This window comes from Malaclemys terrapin, chromosome 2 (assembly GCF_027887155.1).
Source record: "Malaclemys terrapin pileata isolate rMalTer1 chromosome 2, rMalTer1.hap1, whole genome shotgun sequence".
NCBI lineage: Eukaryota > Metazoa > Chordata > Testudines > Emydidae > Malaclemys > Malaclemys terrapin.
The window spans coordinates 10166554-10189175 of NC_071506.1; the positions used below are offsets into that span (position 1 = coordinate 10166554).

The 22622-nt window shown below is 40.8% G+C and overlaps 1 protein-coding gene across 2 annotated transcripts in view; it reads left to right on the forward strand.

Moving 5' to 3' along the window:
* The window catches only part of AGO2 (argonaute RISC catalytic component 2), a 141244-nt gene that overhangs the window by 75985 nt on the left and 42637 nt on the right, over nucleotides 1–22622 (forward strand). For both annotated transcript variants that reach the window (XM_054018346.1, XM_054018347.1), the window contains exons 5-11: nucleotides 10985–11121; nucleotides 11278–11412; nucleotides 15394–15481; nucleotides 17754–17901; nucleotides 18083–18202; nucleotides 18636–18758; nucleotides 21570–21703. In XM_054018346.1, coding sequence (XP_053874321.1) covers nucleotides 10985–11121; nucleotides 11278–11412; nucleotides 15394–15481; nucleotides 17754–17901; nucleotides 18083–18202; nucleotides 18636–18758; nucleotides 21570–21703 — 885 coding nt within the window. The remainder of the gene's footprint in view (nucleotides 1–10984; nucleotides 11122–11277; nucleotides 11413–15393; nucleotides 15482–17753; nucleotides 17902–18082; nucleotides 18203–18635; nucleotides 18759–21569; nucleotides 21704–22622) is intronic.

Below are 22622 nucleotides of genomic sequence, written 5' to 3' on the forward strand. Positions count from 1 at the left end.
TTTAGTTCAGATTTGCTGGTCAAGTGTGACTATAGTGTTGCCATAGGTCTTGGTAATCTGGGTATTATTTGGAGAAATGCAAGTAGTTCAGATGGGTCAGGAGAAACGAAGGAATTGTGGCCAAACCAATGGGAGATGGCATGTTTAAGTTGGATATATTGCAACTGCTTCTTAATCTCTAGATTGAACCTTTCTTTTAATTTTGTAAAAGGGAGGAAAGTATTGTTTTCAATAAATTGACTGATGGTCAAAATCCTTTTCCTAATCCAGTCTGGCCAAAGGATGGGGTTGCCTGCTATATGGAGTTTTGAGTTATCCCAGATAGAGGCCTTGGTATGCAGAATGGGGTGGTTTTTAAATTTAGTAGACCTATTATGCCAAATATTTCTGGCTGCCACAATAGTGGGTAATTGTTCTGTAGGGAATTGGTAGTAATCCAAGCGCAGTGGAAAGGGGTAAAAGGTAGAGCCCTGCGTGGATATAAAATTTGTATCCGCATCCAATCCAAGATCCGCAAACATAGTCCACGGATATCCGCATCCACAGATGTGGATATCCACTGATTTGCGGGTCTCTAGATATAAAATTTGTATCCACGTTCGTCCATGATCTGCAAACATGATCTGCAGATATGAAGTTGATATCTGCAGATTTTCAGGGCTTTAGTAAAGGGGCACCAATTCTGCTTCCACCTGTAGCCCATCCGGGATTCTAAAGCACGAGTGAATGAGCCACTGTGCTGTTTAGCTAAGAATTATTGCATGATAAAGTTTAAAGTTGGGAGATCTAAAACTACTTGTTCCGATAGGGAGCTGTAATCTTTGTAAGGAGATTCTGGGTTTTTTACCAGAATGCCACAAGAAGGACCCGAACATGTTGTCAATTTTAGTAAAATAAAAGTGGATATGGCTAGGGAGGGAATTCAGAATAAAAAAGATTCTGGGGAGGGCATTCATTTTAATTGTTTATTTTTCCCCAAAGGGAGAGAGGTAGTGCTTGCCATTTATTTAAATCATTTGCTAACTGCATGATTAATGGGTTTGAGTTAACCTTGACTGTTTTTAATTTCCTTCAGGAACAGGATGCCAAGATACTGGAGGTTTGTCTGTTGCCATCTAAATGTGCCTATAGGAGAGCCACTTCTAACTAAATCCCAGGAGATTTTTATTGCTTTCGATTTATCCTAAATTATTTTATAACCAGAGGATTTACCAAAGTTATCTATTGTTTGTAGGATATTTGGAATAGATCCAGATTTTTAATAAATAGGAGGATGACATCTGTGTATACAAAGATTTTTGTCTCCCCAGTCTCTGATTTGATCCCTTGAATACCCTGGTGTTCCCTAATTAGTACTGCAAGTTGTTCTAATGCTAGATTCAACAGGAGGGGGAGGAGGGACATCCCTGTCTAATTCCTCGAAACAGATCAAAGGAGGGGTATATTGTGCTGTTAGTTAGGATGTGAGAGTTGGGATTGGAATATAACAGCTTTATCCATGAAATAAAGGATTTCTCCACTCAAATTTATCCACAGTACCAAACAAATATTGCTAATTCACTCTGTCAGACTTTCTCTGCATTGAATGAAATGATTCCATGGGAATTTCTAGAATGTTGATGGAATGCCATAACATTAATCAACTGATGTGTTATCTGAACCATGCCTTTTTAAAAAAAAAAAAATCCCACTGATTACTTTTTCAAGCCTCATAGCCAATATTTTTGAAAGTATTTTTATATGAGTATTGATTACAGAGATGGGTCTGTAGCTGTTAGATTTTTGCATATCCTTACCCAGTTCAAGTAGTACAGTAATTAGCGCTTCCCTCCTAGTAGGAGGCAAGATACCTATTTTTGTAAATGCATAATAGCTTAGGGGACATAATTTCTTTGAAACTTTGATAGAATTCTATCAGTAGGCCATCGGGGTTGGGGGTCTTTCCTGGACTCCTTTCCTCCATGGCCTTGATTATTTCCTCTGATTACAAGGGAAAGGCTACTCTGGCCTGCTGCTCTGCTGAGATTTGTGAGAGTTTAAGAGTTTTAATGAAATTATTCAGTTCTTCTGGGATCAGGTGGTGAATCATTATTTTAAAGAACCTGGTAAAATTTCAAAAAATGATCACTGATCTCTCTTTGATTAGTAGTAACCTGCCTTGTTCTGATTTGAGTGATACTATTCGAGACCTCTCACTTTTAATCTGTATGCAGTAATTTTCCCTGCTCTCTCCCCTGACTCCCTGAATGTATGTTTGAGTCTAAAAAGAGAAAATTCAGTTTGTGCTAAAGTCAGTTTAGTTATTTCAGACCAAAGATGGATTAATTTTTTAAGATTTTCTTAGGAGGGATAATTTGCGCATTCTAAATCCATAGCTTTAAGTTCAGTTAATTTCAGGAGCTCAGCCTGGCTACCTCTCTTTCTATGTGATTGGGTAGAAAATGATCATGCCCTTAATAATAGCTTTTACTGTATCACATAGGGTGGAATGCGGTATCTCTAGTGTCATTTCTATGGAAGAAAAATCAAATTTCTTTTTTGACATGGTTCTGAAAAATTGTATCTTTCAAAAGAGTCTTCATCTTTTTTGTAAGTCCAGTTTGTCTCGAGAGGAGAAAATTGTCGTATCACTGGTGTGTGTGGTCAAAGATCATGATAGACTTGATTTAATTATTAAGTACTGACTCCACCAGATTGGTAGAAATCGTGAAGAAATCTGTGCATAAATATGTGGAGAGAAGAAAAAAGTAAATTCCTTCTTCACTGTAGAGCTGTGCAAGTGCCATACATCTTTTAATCCCAATTCTCCCACAGAGTCTTTTATAAGTTTCTAGCATGTGATTGTGTATGCTTGGGCCAGCCTGAATTATCGAATAGAGGTCCAGTGCCTCATTAAAATCTCCTGCAATTATGATTGATTGTTTTGGGATATAAAAAATATATATTGAAATTGGAAAAGCTTCAGAAAAGGGCAACAAAAATGATTAGGGATATGGAACAGCTTCCGTATGAGGAAAGATTAATAAGACTGGGACTTTTCAGTTTGGAAAAGAGACAATGAAGTGGGGATATGACTGAGGTCTATAACATCATGACTGGTATGGAGAAAGTAAATAAGGAAGTGTTATTTACTCCAATTCATAACACAAGAACTAGGGGTCCCCAAATGAAATTAATAGGCAACAGGTTTAAAACAAACAAAAGGAAGTGTTTTGTTTTGTTTTTTCACACAGCACAGTGTCAGTCTGTGGAACTCTGCCAGAGGATGTTGTGAAGGCCAAGACTGTAAGGGGTTAAAAAGAGAACTAGCTAAGTTCATGGAAGATAGGTCCATCAATGGCTATTGGCCAGGATAGGCAGTGATGTTTGCCAGAAGCTGGAATGAGCAATTTGATGATTACTTGTTCTGTTCATTTCCTCTGGGGCACCTGGCAGACAGGACATTGGGCTAGATGGACCTTTGGTCTGACCCAGTATGGCCATTCTTATGTTCTTATTAATTAATTTTGAAAAAAAAATCAGAAACCTTGGATCATCTTTATTAGGTCCATATGTATTAATTAGGATATATAGAGAGTTAGAAATCTTAGATTTTTGCTGGTGAAGGCTACCTTCCTCATATTTACTTACATCTAGAATTTGTAAATTGAGTTTTTTGGGCTCCAGAGAAGAAATTGTTAAACATCCCTCCACCAACCAGTGCCTCCTAAATTTCTCTGCATCCAAGCCATTAAGGTGTGTTCGCTGTGAGAAGATAACTGCTTTCAGTGTGTTAGATGAATGATCATTCTTTTTCTTTTTATCGGGTGATTTACCCCTTTGATGTTCCAAGAAACAAAATTTATAATATTAGCCATAAGGCATGCGTAGCTCAAATATTTTTTTATCAGGCACCTGAATAGTGTCATTGCTTGGGCCGTTGTTAGTTTCAGATCTAGGAAAGGTATATCTTGAGTTCCCTCTCACCACCTCGGGGACATGAGGGGGAGGAGAAAGGGTAAACTGAAGACCAGGAAAGGTAAAAAGAGAGGTATAATATGGGAAACAAACAGAAAAAGAAATGAAGTGATCAAAATTGACCAAGGATCACTTAAAAATACATAATTCTTATTCAAACAGAAATTGGACCTAAGTCCAGGAGGTTTGCAAGGGGGTGACCTCTTCATTCACTTCCCCAGCCTCCCCAAAACACCTAACTGGGGTTTAACAGGATTCCCTTTAGTTTTATAAAGAATAAATATTCTCATCTCAAGGAAGGTCCTGGTTTCTGCACTGTTCACACCATCATCCAAAGTGGGGGGCAGAGGAGAAGGCTAGCATCTAAACTTAAGAACAAGACTATAGTAAATATATAAGAAAGTTATGCAAATTGTTTAAATAACCTTACTCTAACATAACTGGATCATCTGCAGATAAGGGTTCAGTAGCAAAACAGTTCTGCCTAAATTTTGTCCCCTACAGCCTTGTCCACATTGGAATATAGTGGGAATGTCATTGCTCAATAGTTATATCAGCAATATAAATCAACACAATATTTATTACAACTCATTTAACACACACACACACACACACACACACACACACACACACACAAAACTAAACAGAAGAACAAACTAATATTACTGAAAAAACAACTGACATTTTCATACTAACACTTTCTCAGTATTTAGGTGAATCATTACCAGCAAAATTATTATTCTTGGATAGGATTTTAGGAGATCAGATTTCTTGACAGTTGGGGAAATTAAACGATTCATCATTAAACTGAAATCTTCATTACATTGTTTAGATCTGGTATCTCTTGTAAGTGTACAAATGGATTGAATATTTCCAGTTTTACTATAAACCCAGAATCTAGGAAATGAGATGGGGATGAAACAAAGTACAGTAACTCCTCACTTAAGGTTGTAGTTATGTTCCTGAAATATGTGACTTTAAGCTAAACGATGTTAAGCAAATCCAATTTCCCCATAAGAATTAATGTAAATGAGGGGGTTAGGTTCCAGGGAATTTTTTTTCGCCAGACAAAAGACTATCCATCCCATCCATCCATCCATCCACAGAGTATAAGTTTTAAACAAACAATTTAATACTGGTACACAGTGATGCTGATTGTGATGCTTGGTTGAGGTGGAGGAGTCAGAGGGTGGGATATTTCCCAGGGAATGCCTTACTGCTAAATGATGAACTAGCAATTGGCTGAGCCCTCAAGGATTAACTCTGTACAAGGCAGCAGGAATGGAGGGAGTGGGGACAGCATCGCAGACAGAGACATACACCGTGTGTGTGTGTGTGTGTGTGTGTGTGTGTGTGTGTGAGAGAGAGAGAGAGATGCGCATTTCCTCTTTAAGTACACTGCCTTGTTAATTAGATCAGCTTGCTGAGATCGCAGCTGCTGCCAGCAAGCTCCCTCAGTCCCGAGCCCTGTCGTGTGTCCCCCCTGCTCTGTGGAAGATGGGGTAAGCGGGGTGCAAGGGGAAAGGGGACACCCTGACAGCCCCTCTCTTCCTCCCCTCCTCCCCCATCCACCCCCCCCACACACACACACAGCAAGCAGGAGTCTCGGGGAGCAGCTCCAAGGCAGAGGGCAGGAGCAGCACATGGCAGTGAGGGGAGGAACAGCTGCAATTGATAGCCTGCTGGGCAGCTGCTGCACGGGGAACTTAGGGGAGCAGGGAGCTGATGTGGCCTGCCGGTCCACCCTGGTTCCAAGCCCCCACCAGCTAGCTGCAATGGGCTGCTCTTCTGCAAGCAGTGGACAAAGCAGGCGTCTCCAAACGACGTTAGAAGGGAGCATTGCGCATTTTTAAACGAGCATGTTCCCTAATTGATCAGCAACGTAACAAGGAAACAACGTTAACCGGGATGACTCTAAGTGAGGAGTTACTGTAAAATCATTGGGGGGAAGGGGAGGATTTAAAATAAAAAAGGAGGGAAGGGGTCAGAAAAGGTACCAAGGCAGAGATAGAAAACAAGATCACACTGCTCTGTTGAGCCTTGCTGATCCACAGGTATAAGGAATCCCCAGGTCCAGTGAAGCAGTTTTCTTGGAGTTAGGATTTCAAAGGTGGATATGCTTCCTGTGCACTGGAATCATGGGGTGGGGAGGGGTAGATGATCCAAAGCAGGTTGTCCATGTGCTTGTCAACTGTAGCAGCCAGAGCCCATAGCAGCTTCCTGGGTTTGGATGGAGGGTCAGGAGAGTCAAAATTCAGGCAGAGATGAGAGCCTGCTCCCCAGTTTGCTCCCACTGCTGGTGAAACTGTAGAAGTCCAAGGAAATAAAACTAAAGGGAAGGGAGGAGAGGAAGTGGTGGATTTGCTGTTTGTTGTTAGTCTGAGAAGTGACTTCCCACTTTGCAGTGACTAATCTGATAAAGTTGTTTTAATGCGTCCTGTCTGTATCTTCTAGAAAAGTCTTTTGCTGTAGTGCGCTTGGATATCTTTCAGCTTCTTCTACTGTCATAAAATGAAGCATCTTGCCTTCCTTTTTAATTTTGAAAATATTAGAGAAGGAAATGAAGTTGTCCTTTGGCTAGGGCTCTTGACCTATTGATTTTAGCCCTCTTTTCTACAATGTCTTGGTATAATCCAGGAAAATCATCAGGCTGTGTTGTTTCTGTGTTAGATTTTTAAATTCAGGGGCTTTTCTAAGAATGAGTTCCTTAATATTGTATTTTTAAAATCTTAAAGTTATGACCAGAGGGTTTGCTGTAAGGGAGTAATGGACTCTGTCAATATCTAAGTTCTGTTCAGGGGGCAGAGGTAAAAGTGCTGTCAACATGGTGGATAAAATTCAACAGTCCTGGCTTTTTCCAGCCCATATCTGGGAGACCCACATCTCTCACATTATCAGAGGGGTAGCTGTGTTATCTGGATCTGTAAAAAGCAACAGAGTCTCCTGTGGCAACACAGACAACCCGCCAACCTTAAGCATATTCTCACCCGCAACCACACACCGCACCATAACAACTCTAACTCAGGAACCAACCCATGCAACAAACCTCGATGCCAACTCTGCCCACATATCTACACCAGCAACACCATCACAGGACCTAACCAGATCAGCTACAACATCACCGGCTCATTCACCTGCACGTCCACCAATGTTCTATATGCCATCATGTGCCATCAATGGCCCTCTGCTATGTACATTGGCCAAACTGGACAGTCACTACATAAAAGGATAAATGGACACAAGTCAGATATCAGGAATGGCAATATACAAAAACCTGTAGGAGAACACTTCAACCTCCCTGCCATCTTACAGCAAAAAAACTTCAGGACCAGACTCCAAAGAGAAACTGCTGAGCTCCAGTTCATTTGCAAATTTGACACCATCAGATCAGGATTAAACAAAGACTGTGAATGGCTAGCCAACTACAGAAGCAGTCTCTCCTCCCTTGGTGTTCACACCTCCTCTGCTAGCAGAGGACCTCACCCTCCCTGATTGAACTAACCTCGTTATCTCCAGACTGATTCTTGCCTGCATATTTATACCTGCCTCTGGAAATTTCCATTACAGGTGTCTGACGAAGTGGGTATTCACCCACGAAAGCTTATGCTCCAATACATCTGTTAGTCTTAAAGGTGCCACAGGACTCTCTGTTGTATCTCTCACATTGTTTCTCCTTGATCTTCTCTCGAGATCATTAACCTTCTCCTGAAGTGCTTTAATAGTTCTTTCCAGTTGGTCTGCAGTTATATTCATAGTAATCAATGTGTCTTCTAGTGAGGCGATTCTGTTCTCAGCTTCCTCTAGTTTAGGTGCCAAGCCTTGTAAATAGCTTGAAATATACTACTCATATTTTTTATCTCAATTATTTTCAGATATTTTTCTCAAGAATATCTGTTGACTTGCGATGTATGTTAGCCAGTCCGTAATTTTGTCTAGTCTGAGGGGCAGCCTGTCCCTGGTCAGGCTGAAAGAGAGTTGTCTGACCATTTCTGCTTTTCAGGATTTTGTGGAGAGTCTGAAGATGGAGCAGCATCCACAAGGGTATTAAGTGAAAGACAAGAGTTGTAAAATAATATCTGATAAAAATTAGATGGGGGCGGGGGGGAGTGGTTAAATTGCTGATTGTTTGGATTTTAGGAGGGAGGGAAAGGAGCTGTAAAGCTATGGAGCTATCATCCCCCTAATGGCTCCTGACAGTCAATCAGATATAGATTTAAAAACCTCCTGAAGATCCTATTTTGATATTGAAATATAACAGCATGAACATACGCAGACAGGAATTTGATGCTGTCCATCTTTTAATGCTAAGAACGCGTGTTCCTCTCCCTCTGCCCTGTCAAAGAAGTGGAAGATGAATGTAATTGTGAACGCTATAATGTACAGATAAATATTAGCAAGGCAAAGCTGTACAGTGATTAAGACAATGTTATTTTACCTGGCATGCATTTTTTTCAAAATAGGATTCGGAATCAGGAATTCCCAAGATATAACCTACGTTCTGGCACTGACTATCCTTATGACTTTGGCCAAGTCATTTAATCTCTCTGCCTCAATTGCCCCAACTGTAAATATGGAAATAATATCTCTGAGAAGTTGAGAATTAATTAAATCTCTGTAAATCATGTGATAATCGGAGTCCAGACACCCTGAATGGAGGACGGGGGTTTGAACCCCAGAGAATAAGCAGTTGTATCAACTGATTGTATACAGTGTTATTGTGCTATCAAAACATGTTGAGTAAGGTCTTTTATGAAAGCTTGAATGTTCTAAACTTAATAATTATGTGATTTCTATACAAGCTATGGTTATGATATTATGTAGTTGTGTGTGTATAGAGAACTGTGCTCATAAACTTCAGCTTCACTTTACAGCATAGGCGCCAACTCCATGGGTGCTTCGGGGCAGCCAAGCTCCCCTCCCCACCTCACCTCCACCTCCGCCCCGAGCGTATCGTGTCCCCGCTCCTCCGCCTACCTCCCAGCGCTTGCTGCCACAAAACAGCTGTTTTGCAGCGTAACAAGATCTGGGAGGGAGGGGGGAGGAGCGGGGATGCGGCGCACTCAGGGGAAGAGGCGGGGCAGGGGCAGGGATTTGGGGAAGGAGTCAGAATAGGGGTGGAGTTGGGGTGAGGACTTTGGGGAAGAGGGTGGCATCAGGGCGGGGCCGGGGGCAGAGGGACAACAGGACAGTGAACAATCAGACAGGTAGAGGCACCTCCCAAGCCAAGAGTTTACACAAAGCCAGACTTGGGTTGTACAATGGATTGCTACCTAAGAAAAGACAAAGATGGGCTGTTAAAGGTAATGGAAGCACATTGGGGAAATTCCCAGTTGTCTCACTTTAAATATCTATGGTGATTGAAGGGGAGAAAGTGAAAGGCATCCAGAAATTGAGCAACAGCCTCTGGGCAGAAACCTGCCAAGGAAATGGTGAATCCCCGCTATAGTTAGGGATAGGCAGGAAAACTGTTCAAAGGCAATAGGTAACTTGTATTAGAAAAGGGATTTTATCTAATACGGAAGAGTAAAGCCTGAGGTTGCGTCTTTCTTTATTTATTGTGTAACATGTATATATTAGCTCTCCCTTACTATTTCATCTTTGTGTCTGGTTTTTCTGTTAAATAAATCTTTTGATTATTTTCACATGAAGCAGGTGTCTGTTGTGCAACCTTTGGGGAGTGTGTGTGTGCCAAAGTGAACTGATAACTGGGTGGGGACAGGTTTTACTCCTGAAGAGGTGATGAACCAGAGGGGAACAATCCAAGTGTTGGTATTTAAGAACTTGGGGAGGATAGATTTGGGGAGACTTAAGACTGGAAGGGATGTTGGTACCACCCTGCAAGGAGTAAGTAGGCTGGTGAGAACCAGGGTGAGACATTGTGCTTGTGAGTTTGATACTGGTGTCAAGGATCTTAGCCATAACAGCACAGCCTGAAGGCGTTCCACCAGTCAAGGCAAGCAGTGATAGACTCCCTTACTGGTCTGTGTGATCCCCAAAATGTCACAGATACTTTATATGTTAAAAGTGCAAGTATCATTGCCAAATCCTGACATTAAGGGAAAAAACTCACTTTTGTTATTGTCACGACACACAAAATCCCCTCCCTTGAATAATTACATTCAAACCCCTTTTCATAGGATAATGGAGAAGATTAACCTGATTTTTGTTAGACTCTGATTTTGTGTTGCACTTAGACACTTTAAAAATATCTCAGATGGACCTCACTCAGACAAAGCTTCCATTGATTTCATTGGAAGCTTTTCTAGAGCAAGGACTTCAACATTTAACCCATTACAACATATGCTGGTGATATTCTTGTTTTTCATATACAGATATTGAAAATAATAACATAAGTAAGTTTGAAATAGATTAATAGTAACTAATATACTTTTCTGTTTGTTTGAAAACTGGCTTTAAATTAAAAATACATATTTATTTTAGAAAGGAAACAAACTGATAAATCCATCGTTTCTCTTTTGTGGTGGCCATGCATTTATACTATAAAAATAATAATTATTTAGAAAATGTTAACTGGGGTTAATTGTTATACTGCAAGATTTAAATACAAATTGTTTAGTTTTTTCCCCTTACTGAATTGTGGCTGCACTGGCATACTGAACTATGTTTAAGTCCTTTTGCTTGTGTTTTCAGGCAGGTCAACAGTTATCAGTATAACATATAAAATGTGAAGAATAGCAAATCTCTTTAAATGATTCATTGAAAGTTAAAAGATACATAGACTTGGTCACCTGACAGTGTAAATAGTTTGTGTTTTTTATATTTGTATATTTATATATTCATATATATATATAATGTGTGTGTATACAAAGTATATTTGTGTGTGTGTGTGTATATATATATATATATATATACACACACACACACACACTTATAAACTTGAAGCATTGAAAGGAATGTAAATTATTTTTGTATTTGTTGCAGCTTTATTACTATAGGTTTTTTCCTATTTTTATTTTAATTATAAGATCTGATTCAGTAGTTAATGGGTTTATTTTCTTGTTTGCAGGTATACTCCTGTTGGCCGGTCTTTTTTTACTGCATCTGAAGGCTGCTCAAACCCTCTGGGTGGTGGTAGAGAAGTTTGGTTTGGGTTCCATCAATCAGTCAGACCTTCACTCTGGAAAATGATGCTTAATATTGATGGTATGTACTGTGCTACTTCTCCATTTGTGTTCTGTTCTGTTCATTTGAAATGATTCAAGCTAATCCCATTTGTTGGACTTCTCAAGAACTTCTTCAGAGCTGTAAAGTCTCCAATAATGTAATTAATTGCACAGGTGTGTTTCTCTTTGTCTGCAGTGTCTGCAACAGCATTTTATAAGGCACAGCCAGTAATTGAGTTTGTATGTGAAGTTTTGGATTTCAAGAGTATTGAAGAGCAACAGAAACCTCTCACAGATTCCCAAAGGGTAAAGTTTACCAAAGAAATAAAAGGTATGAATTACATAACTGGAGCAAAACTTCTTAATTCTTTGTGACGTGAACTTCCAAGTGCCAAGGTAAGTTTGGATGCCAGGAGGAGATTGATTTCGGATAGAAATTGACAATGACATAGAATACTAAATATATGCTTTTGAACAGAGATTAGATAACAAAAGTGTCTTATTCTAAGCAGAAACATCTTATAACTCGGGCCTTGTCTACATTACACAGTTTTGTTGGCAAAAGGCAGCTTTTGCCAACAAAACAGTGGAGGCGTACACACTACAATGCTCCTCCCGCTGACTAAACTCTCCTGCTTTGCTGACCAAATAAAACCACCTCAACGGGAAACGTAGAGCTTTTTGCGGCACAGTTAGATCAACGAAGTGTCAGTGTGGACACTGCGTTCGTTACGTTGCCGTAACTGGTCTCCAGGAGGTATCCCACAGTGCCCACTGTAACTGCTCTGCTCACTGTTTTGAACTCCACTGCCATGCATTCAGCTACATAGGCATTCACCTCTCTCCTTTCAAAGCCCCAGAAAGTTTTTTTGAAATTCCTTAGTGTGGAGAGCTACTACCCAGCTGAGCATGCTGGCTCCTGGCAGCAAAAGCACTCCTGCCTGGACTACAGGAGAGGGGGTAAATCTTTGGTCTCTGGGGAGAGGAGGGTGTGGGAGAATTCGGAGGGAATCACAGAATCAAAACATTAACATGGAATCCTGCTCTTCTTGGCACAAGGAATACTGCGGCAGGCAGGCAAGGCGGGATGCTGCTGGGAGAGGGTGGGGAAGAGTTCTCCCGTCGGCTTAATTACTCCAGCCCCTACGAGCGGCGGTAGCTATATCAGCAGGGGAAGCCGACAGCACTGTCCACACCAACGCTTAAATTAGCATAAGTTATGTCCCTTGGGGGGGTGTAGCTAATTCACACCCCTGAGCAACATAACTTATTTCAACTTAAGCTATAGTGTAGCCATAGCCTAAAATATGTAACAAGACTTTAAGAATTGCAGCAGTCAGGTCTGTACTTCAGTCCTCAACCATCCTGTTTTTCCTCCTGCTGTAGGAGTGTGCGTCCAGATTTATTTTTAATATAATTTTAGTGAAGTCAATGAGAGCTTGTCTACAGACAGAGTTGCATGAATTTAGCTAAAATGTGTGGTTTTAAACTGATTTACTTAAACCAGTGCAAAAGGCTTTATGGGCACTCTTCTTTTGGTTTAAACCAGGCTTATTTGGTTTAGCAAAAGTTAATTAGGAACAGATTAAAGCTACATTGAAATGAGTATCAACACAGGGGTTTACACCAGTTCAACTAAACTGATTGGACTAAACCAGTTTAATGCAATGCAAGTTTGTGTGTAAACAGCGCCTCATTGCCTTCAAGCTGGTTTGGCTGGTATAAACAAACCTTTAGGTTCATCTAAACTAGTTAAAATGGTCTAGTTTAGATAAGGGTTACACAGCCTGTTTTAGCTGATCCCAGCTGAACCTCATTGTTTTTACTAGTATGGACAAATCCTGTGTGTGTGTTCGGTTTCATTGGAAGTTTATTCCAGAGATGAATTTGGCCCTATGTTCTTAACCCGTTTCTAAAAGAATTAAATCTGTTGTTAAGAACACTTGCTCCTATTGTTATTCACAGTCCTCTGAAATTCCCCCAGTTTCTCCCACCTGACTTCCACCCAATCATTTGATCATGTGTTATTTCAAAATTACCCCAGGGAATGAGTGTTGCAACACAAAAGGAACACTGTTCGAAGATCACAAATGCTCTTTAGGGCATGTCCACACTACAAAGTTAAGTCGACTTAATGTAAGTCGACATCTAGCCGCCGCAGTCATTAAGTCGGTTGGGCGTGTCCACACCACGCTCATTGTGTTAGTGGAGTACATCTCCATTGTTATCACTGCCTGCTGTGTGCTCCATAATATCTGTGAGGCAAGGGAGAGAAGTTTCCACAGGGGTGCAGCGTGGAAGTAGATAGGTTGGCAGTTAGTTTTGAGCAGCCAGATACCAGGGCAATAAGAGGAGCCCACAAAGGAGCTCTGTGTCTCCGGGAGACTTCAGTAATGAGCTACATTAACGTGCACCGCTTATCTGCATTGTGCCTCCGCGTACCATCCCCTCCATTGCATCAGTTTCCTTGTATCCTCCTGCCCATCAAACCCCCATGATTGGAATAAAGAGCATTTCATTATCAAAACATTGACTTTTATTACACAAACATAAAGAACAGGAAAATAATTTAACCTCTGGCAAATGGTGTGATAAAATTGGGAGAAACTAGGTCATCTTGTCTGTGAAAGCACAGAAGTCTTGCCCATCAGAGGTCTTCAAATGGCTGCCTTTTGTTCTTAGTACCCTCTCCAGTGTTCATAGAATCATAGAATATCAGGGTTGGAAGCAGGACCAATCTTCAAACAGATTTTTGCCCCAAATCCCTAAATGGCCCCCTCAAGGATTGAACTCACAACCAGTATTGAGTGGAAGGGATACTGAACTCCTCCTCCTATCCCCCGCCTCCTAGAGTACTTGAAGGAGGAGGATTGGGAACAGGGTGATGCTTGCAGGCAGTTCTGAAGGGGCTGCAAAGGGAATCTAGCTTCAAGTTGGGGGGTTTTTTGGTTTTTTGTTTGGTTGTTTTTTGAAGCTCAACCAGATACTTCAACGTGTCTGGTCCATCACAGTCTGACGTGTCTCATCCTGTGTCACGCTCTCCTGCTCTCCATGTCCAGTTTTTCAGACAGTGAAATCCTCCAGGCTCTTAACTCCGTGTCAGCTATCCCAGAGGCATTCATTATTTCATTGAACAGGTCATCATGTGTTCTCTTTTTCTGCCTTCTAATCTGCAAAAGCCTCTCCACCGGTGTGGAGGATGTGCTGGAGGCCAAGCTTTCCACTGGAAGGCATGCCAAAGCACAGGTCAACCATTGTGAGTGCATACCCTGGGTCTAGTGCAAGGTTGCTATTTAAAAAACACTCCCCTTATTGCATTCAAATGTTTGGGCTTTTACGTTTCTTACCTCTAAATTTCCTGGCTTTCTAATGCTTCTTCTTTAATTCTAGACAAACAGAGGTTTGTTCTGGTTTTTTGGTTTTGGATAACCTTCAGGATTCTTACCAAGCAGAACTTTTATGAATCTTTAACCAGTGTTATTTAGTAGTCACTAAGTATTTTAGTAACTGGTTAAGTGGGTTAATAATAGGGTGACCAGATGTCCCATTTTGGGGGACTTTTTCTTATAAGTGCCTATTACCTCCCACCTTCTGTCCCAGTTTTTCACAGTTGCTATCAGGTAACCCTAGTTAATAAATTGATATATATGTGGAAAAATGTTGATTACTTGAGTGAAATTATATGTAATATAGATTGAGGCACATATTAAATAATTTCTGTATGAGAACTAACACTTTTCCAACATCTCCATGAACACTGACAAGCCATTAAAATCCTTGAGGTAGCTGACATTTTACAGCTCCTTTCCTTAGAGAATCTGGTCTTCATGGTGTTTCATTAACAGTTGAACTGAAAATATATTTTGCTCCGTTACAGTAATTTTATTTCTGTGTGTGAGAAATTAGAGAAAATGAATGGATGCTAATTCTAGGATTGCAGCGCAACAGTCAACCCATTTATAGCAACTGGTTTTGTACATTTTGTTAGCCACGACACACCCCCAATCTCTACTAGCAAATGCTAGTATCCGTAAGTGGGGGAAACCTGTAAAAAGAAGAGAGGAAATTTAAAAGGACAACTGGCTGCATTACCCACCTTTTTTTTTTTTATTTAAGTTTTGAGAAGGATTTTAACTTTTGTGTTTATTGAGCATGCATAGTACAGTACTTGAATAGTCCAAAAAAATAAAAGAATTTCTAATTACTTATAAATAACAAGACTGTAATAGCAGAACAAAAGTAATCAAAGATTTAAATGATTGAAAATGGTTTTGAAGAAGTGAAGTAGTAATACATGTTTTCATATTGTTAGGTCTAAAGGTGGAGATAACACACTGTGGGCAAATGAAGAGAAAATACCGAGTGTGCAATGTCACCAGACGGCCAGCAAGTCACCAAACGTAAAATATGTTTGTTTTTTCTTTTGCTCATATAGTATTTTAAATTTGTGGATATCCAGTCCAGGTCTTCTCATGGAAAACTATCAACCTCCCTTACTGATGTATACCAGCATAGGAAGCTGTCACAGTATAACGATACTTTCAGTTGTCACATGTCTCAAGCACTGAAGAATAATCTATACTAAAAATAGACATCAAACTAATCTCTCCCTTTTCTATTTTTTAATTATATTTTTACTAATAAGATTAACTTTTATGGTATCTCAGTTACCCTCTTCAATCTGGTTCCACCAGCTGTTCACACCTGAATTTTTTCTTTCCCCCCCTTTTTGGATTTCCCCACTTGTGCAGGACTAGAAAACCCATTGATGACATTGACCTTTTTAATAATTGGCTAGTAAGAAAGTGATACTTTTTTATGTAGGCTGAACATTACCTCTGCAACATGTGGGTCCGATTCTCTTTTCATTTACACTGCTATAATTACAGATGATTTACATACGTAAAAGTGAGAATTACACTCCATTGTCTGTAACAGCCAAAAATTTTGCAAGCTGTTCTTCTAAACTTTGGTGTTTCTCATGGCACTGATATTTATCAATTTGCTCCTCTTTTATTTTTGGAATTCTTTATTTGAAAGTCTTGTGAGTAACTTCAAAATATGCATATATGTTGCAGCTATGTGGTATTAAAAGAAATGCAAAGAATAAGGCTGCAATTTTTTTTTTACTATAAGACACCTGAACAATATCAACAGCTACTGGTAGTTAACTCTTCTGTGGTTGAGCTTCTTCCTATTTTTTCAGTGGTAATAAACCGTGATAAAGTTTTATATATATATATATATATATATATATATATATATATATATATATATATATATATATATATATATATATATATATATATATATATATATATATATATATATACACACACACACACACACATACACACACTTTTTTTTTTTTCATTTTAAAGCAACATGGTCTTAAAGCTTTGTCAGGATTCCACTAATTTATATTAATATCTTAAATTAGTGAAGTAGAATTAAGGTGCATTTGGTACGTTTTTATCTCAACACTAAAATGCCTATAATATTTTACTTCTGACAGACCCTCACTTAAACTGTTCTTAGGAGATGTAGTTCAATTTCTTGGTGTTGGGCAGGTTACATGTGAAACATTTCACAGATGTGAGAGACTTAAACTAAATACGTAGAAGACAACAGTGGTATAACAGTATATTGGTTTATGAAGAGCTGTTGATTCTGACTGACTTGCCATTAATGCCTCCAGTACTACATCTTATTGTAGATCCGTTATGTCCCATGGCATGGGAATGGAGATATACACCATTACAGTGATTGTCAGTCAGGGCATTCAGATGGCCATTTTCTGGATGTTTGCATTAGATCTTAAGGGATCCAGGCAATAAAAGCAATGCGCTCTGTTTTTGTTTCAAGAAAAGGGGGATGAAGATTGTAGGTGTAGACCGCTCCCTAAGATATGCTGCTTTTTATTATAGGTCAGCGGTTCTCAAACTGTGGGTCGGGACCCCGAAGTGGGTCCCGACCCCATTTTAATAGGGTCACTGGGGCTGGCTTAGACTTGCTGGGGATCAGGGCGACTCAAGTTACAGGCCCCCTGGCTGGGACTGAAGTCCTTGGACTTTGGCTTTGACCCCTTCCCCACCCATGGCGGTGGGGCGCTTGCTTTGGCCTTGGTCCCCCCCAAACCTGGGGCAATGGGACTTGACGGGCTCAGGCTTCAGTCCCCCCTCCTGGGGTCGTGTAGTAATTTTTGTTGTCAGAAGGGGGTCGCAGTGCAATGAAATTTGGGAACTTCTGTTATAGGTTTCAGAGTAGCAGCCGTGTTAGTCTGTATCCGCAAAAAGAACAGGAGTACTTGTGGCACCTTAGAGACTAACAAATTTATTAGAGCATAAGCTTTCGTGGACTGAAGTGGGCTGTAGTCCACGGAAGCTTATGCTCTAATAAATTTGTTAGTCTCTAAGGTGCCACAAGTACTCCTGTTCTTTTTTCTGTTATATGTGTTTAACTCTCTGTAGACCTCTCTCCTGAAAAGTGAAAATGTAGGAAGGCTCGCTCCACTCCATTACAGAGAATAAAGTATTGTTCTTTCTTTCTCTCTCGCGCGCGCGATACACACATGCTTTCATGGGGTCTTTCACTGTGCTAAAATACATTAGGAGTAAGTTTAGGAAAGTATTGTTGGTAAAATGGTTGGTTTTCACATTTGGTTTCCTATAGATTCCCACTTCAGCAGGAGAGTGGACAAACAGTTGAATGCACTGTAGCTCAATATTTTAAGGACAGGCACAAGTTGGTTCTACGCTATCCTCATCTTCCATGTTTACAAGTTGGACAGGAGCAGAAACATACATACCTTCCTCTTGAGGCAAGTAAATTAATCAAAATACTGTATTCTTGGAAAGAAAAAGAAAAAACCCACAAGCTAAAAGTGTTTAGGTTTTCTCTTACAGCTGCCTTACTGCTTAGGGAATCATTGCATGAATAAATATAGAAATATAACAGATATTTTCTGAATTTTTAACTTAATTTGTATGGGGTTACCTTAGGTGTGCAACATAGTGGCAGGACAGAGGTGTATAAAGAAGCTGACTGACAATCAAACTTCCACTATGATACGGGCAACTGCCAGATCAGCACCTGACCGTCAAGAAGAGATTAGCAAATTGGTGAGTGCTGTGTTTATCTGTGGAGGGAACAGAGGTATAGCATGGAACAAAGCTTTTCTCTTGAAGTTAATGAGAACTACTATCTAGTGCTTATTGCAGGCAATAAAAACAGTTTGTAATAAACTATAAAATACTTTCTCATGTCGTCAGTTAATAAGACACTTAAATATTTATAACATCCTCAATTTTCAAGAGTCATCTAATTTGAGGTGCCCTGTTTCAGATACCCAGGACCAAATTTCAAGTAGTACTGAGCACCATACCTACAAGTGGAGTTATAATGGGAGCTGTGAATTCTTGGCATCACCAAAATTCAGGTCCCAGGTGACCAAGCTGGGCACTAAAATTAGAAAATACTTTTGAAAATTTGGGTCACTTGTGTAAAAAGGACTTTGTTTTGCCACTAGAAATATTCATTTCTTTTCTCTTTTAGATGCGAAGTGCAAGTTTTAATACTGATCCTTATGTTCGTGAATTTGGAATAATGGTCAAAGATGAAATGACTGATGTGACTGGGAGAGTCCTACAACCTCCCTCAATCCTGTATGGAGGCAGAGTATGTAAACCAAGATGCTGCAGTATCTGGGATGATTGCTTTGTAGTAGTTGACATGATTGCTTCAATTCAGCCCTGGTGTAACTCCATTGGGAGGCCCCATAATACTTAGCACTTATATAACTTTTGTCATTGTCAAGTCACTTTACGTACATGAACTAATTTAATCCTTTATAACACTCCTGTGAGGTATATGTGGAAATATTATCCCCATGGTACAGATGTGGAAACTGAGGCAGGAAAGTTAAGGCCCAACTTTTTTAGAAGTGGCCTCTAATTTTGGGTTCTTCTGTTCTTGGGTACCTAACTTAGGACACGTAAGGTCTCATTTTCCAATATGCTAAACACCCAAAGCTCTATTTGACTTGAGGAAAACTCTATCTGGAGTTGTGAATGTTCAACAGCTCTGAAATTTATTATATTGTACTAGCACCAAAAAGGCACCAATCAGTAATCTGTGGCCCTTGATCTCGTTCTTCCAGCCCTGCCCCCTACTACTTCAGCCCCAGCTAGCTGGAGGGGCCTGTGGTGGGGAGAAAGGGGTTGGAGAGTGAGCCCACCCCACACTCACCCAGCAGCAGCAGCTCCTGTCCCCCATTCCAGGCATTGCAACCTGGCACACTGGATCACAGCACCACTTGGATTTGGCCCAGCAACCCCTCCATCACAACAAAATTTGAGTGAGGTGCACCATGTTGCAACATCACTTGGTTTGGGCATCCTGGGCAAACATCCCCTTTTGCCTAACTCCTCCCCCATCCCCCAAATGCCGGACAGCCCTGATGGCGGAATTCTTTGAGGATATGTTTAAGGCAAGGGGTGATATGGGGGGCAGTGACAGGTGACCAAGCTAGATCCTTCCCTCAGCCCACTGGTAGGCAGGACCCACAATTTGGGAAAGGCTGATCTAGAGGGTGGTCTGTGATGTCACAAGGGGTAATGAAGGTACTCGGATACCATGCTGGTGCGTGTAGTATAAGAACCTAAATAAAACAGAGTAAAAGCTAGAGTTTGGAGCTTTGAGGGGGTCTGGAGTGGATGTATAGGTTGCTCCTTTGCTCACACTATTCCTGCTACTGCCTTTACGTCTACCCTTGTTATTGAAGTGTTTGTCCTACAATTTCAGTGAGGGTCATAATTTGAGGACATATCTTGATCTTCCAATTTATCATGGATTTTCATGAAACCTTTCAGTACAATTTTAAATTAAAACAAAACATCATGAAGAATGCATTTTCAGTCAAAGGTATGAGGGAAAGCTTCACACTTCTAGATATCCATACCAATTAAGATAATTCCCATCCTGAGATTGAGTTCTGTCTTCATCTTCTGTTGCCTATGTAACTAGTGATCTTGTAGCGAATTCCTCACAGTAGCGTCTACTAGATAGGGACGAAAAGACTTTTTTCTATATGACAGAGTTCAGAAACCAGGATCCTGTTCTCGGATCTTCCACATATTTTCTCTGTGACCATGTGTGAATCCCTGGACCTTTATGTGCCTTAATTTACTGATCTATAAAATATGGGTAATGATGCTTACCTATCTTACTGGACTGTTGTGAGGCTAAATTAATTCCTGCAAACTGTATTGAACTTCTGGAAAGTAGCTATAGAACCACAAGCTTTTATGTATGTATTTATTAATTAATGCCATTCATGACTCTTCCCATTTACTACCCATATATATTCTGCTGATTTTTATTGTAACAAATATAGGGATTTGTATTTTTTTTTAAAATCATTGTAACAAGGTTGGGACTCACCCCCGTGGCGCCTCCTACTGGTTACTCCGGGAATTAGCTCAGTCCAGTGGAGCGTCCCCTCTCAGTGATATCCCGCCCGTTTTCTTGCCCTCGGTTGGCTTCTGAGGCCACGTCGCTCACCAACTCGCGGCGTCCTCTTCAGGACCACTGCCATCTGGCAGTACCCTTTAGTCCTTCCACACCCCCTTCCGGGGGGCGGGGGGGTGTCAGTCAGCAGTCTCTATGTCCAGCCACCGTAGTCAACCACACACCCCAAAGTCTAATCCCTCCTGTCAGGGATCTGGCATGGTCTGTAATGGCCGCTCCCTACAACCAATGGGTGTACTGCAAGGGGGAAGGGGGAGACCCAGGCCCACCCTCTACTCTGGGTCCTGGCCCAGGGACCCTCTGGCGGTAGCCTCGCTGTCCTCCTTCTCTCCCCTCCGTCTGCCCGCTTCCCTGGGCCGCTTCCCCTACGGCCCCTTGCACCTGCTAGGCCCTTCCCTTCAGGGCCTGCAGCCTGGCAGGCCTCAGGCTAGAGCTCCTCTTTGTTCCCTGAGCCTGGCCAGCACTGCGCTGTCCACGGTGCTGGTCTCCCTGCTTTGGAGACTGACCTTCCTCTCGCAAAGACCTGGGACAGACTGACTCTCCTCTCCCTGAGCAGCCTTCTTATAGGACTGAGCCTGGCCCTGATTGGCTGTCTCTAACCTGGGCCCTGATTGGCTCCCAGTAAGCCCTTCTCCCATTGGCTGTGCGTCTGCGCAGGCCCACTGGCCTGCCGCGGCCCATAATCTCAGGGAGTGGGGCAGGCGCCCCACTACAAGCATTCAAAAATTGAATAAACTGTATTGTCTCTTCCTAAATTTCACAAATTATCAGATTCATGTACTTGAACATATGTTGTAATGATAGGAAGGATAGTGATCTGCGTAACAACTGAATTAATATTTATGTATTTAATCTACTGACACAGATTTGAGACTATAGAATAGACTAGTACTTAGTGAAGCAGGGGCTTGGGGATTTTTTTGGAAGTATTACCCATTTACCACTTCCTTTTCTTTCTAGAATAAAGCAATTGCTACACCAGTTCAAGGGGTTTGGGATATGAGGAACAAACAGTTTCACACTGGAATTGAGATTAAGGTCTGGGCAATTGCCTGCTTCGCTCCCCAGCGACAGTGCACTGAAGTTCATCTTAAGTAAGTATGGTTTTCTTTCCTAGAAAGATTTTTGGTTACTTACTGATTTTGAAAGAAGTGGATTGTGTGGCACTATTGTACATTGTGCTTTTTTTTCAGTAATATTATAAATGCTGTATTTAAAAAAAAAAATCTTTTCCCTTTGTTATGTCTCTGCTTTAGAAGCTGTAAACTATTGATTGTGTTTTCCCTGTCACAAACATTGAATTCTGTGTTTTGAGTGGTGTACAAGCCAGTACGTGTCTCATTTGTTTTTCTATGTGCTAGTATCATAAAATCCTCAATGTCAAAAGCAATGTGCACAGCACTGGATATGGCAAGGTGCCTGCCATCGATAGGGGTTTCCAAGAAATGGAGATGAGAAAGAAGGCACTTGAAGCAAAGAAAAATGTCTACTGCTGAACACTTTTCATCATTGAAATGTCGAATGTACATGTGTTTCTGTATTATATCTCTATAAACTGTTTTAACCTGAAAAGTCTATATCTGCATTGGACCTATTTAAAGGGACATTGTCAACTTAAAAATCAAAATTATTCATAAAGCTTTCTACCCACTATTGTTACAACACCCAAAATTACTGTAGTTGAAAGATTAGGGGAAATTTTTTTTCCAGTTAGTTTACTGAAAAGTTCACTGCAAAGAAGAGCTTGAGTGTCACATCTTGCAAAACAAACTCAGGCACGAGGATTTCACAAAATATGTCGGAGTGGTTCTGGATCGGTGATATGTGAGGCTACTACACCTGACGGAGACTGCTGCCAAAATAAAGACTAGGAACAATATAATCCACAAACTATTGGGAACCAGTTGGGGAACAAATACTCGCACCTTGTGGAAAGCCACTTCTCCCCTTGTCTTCTCAGCAGCTGAATATTGCATGTCAGCATGGTAGTATACATATGAAACTTGTCAGTGT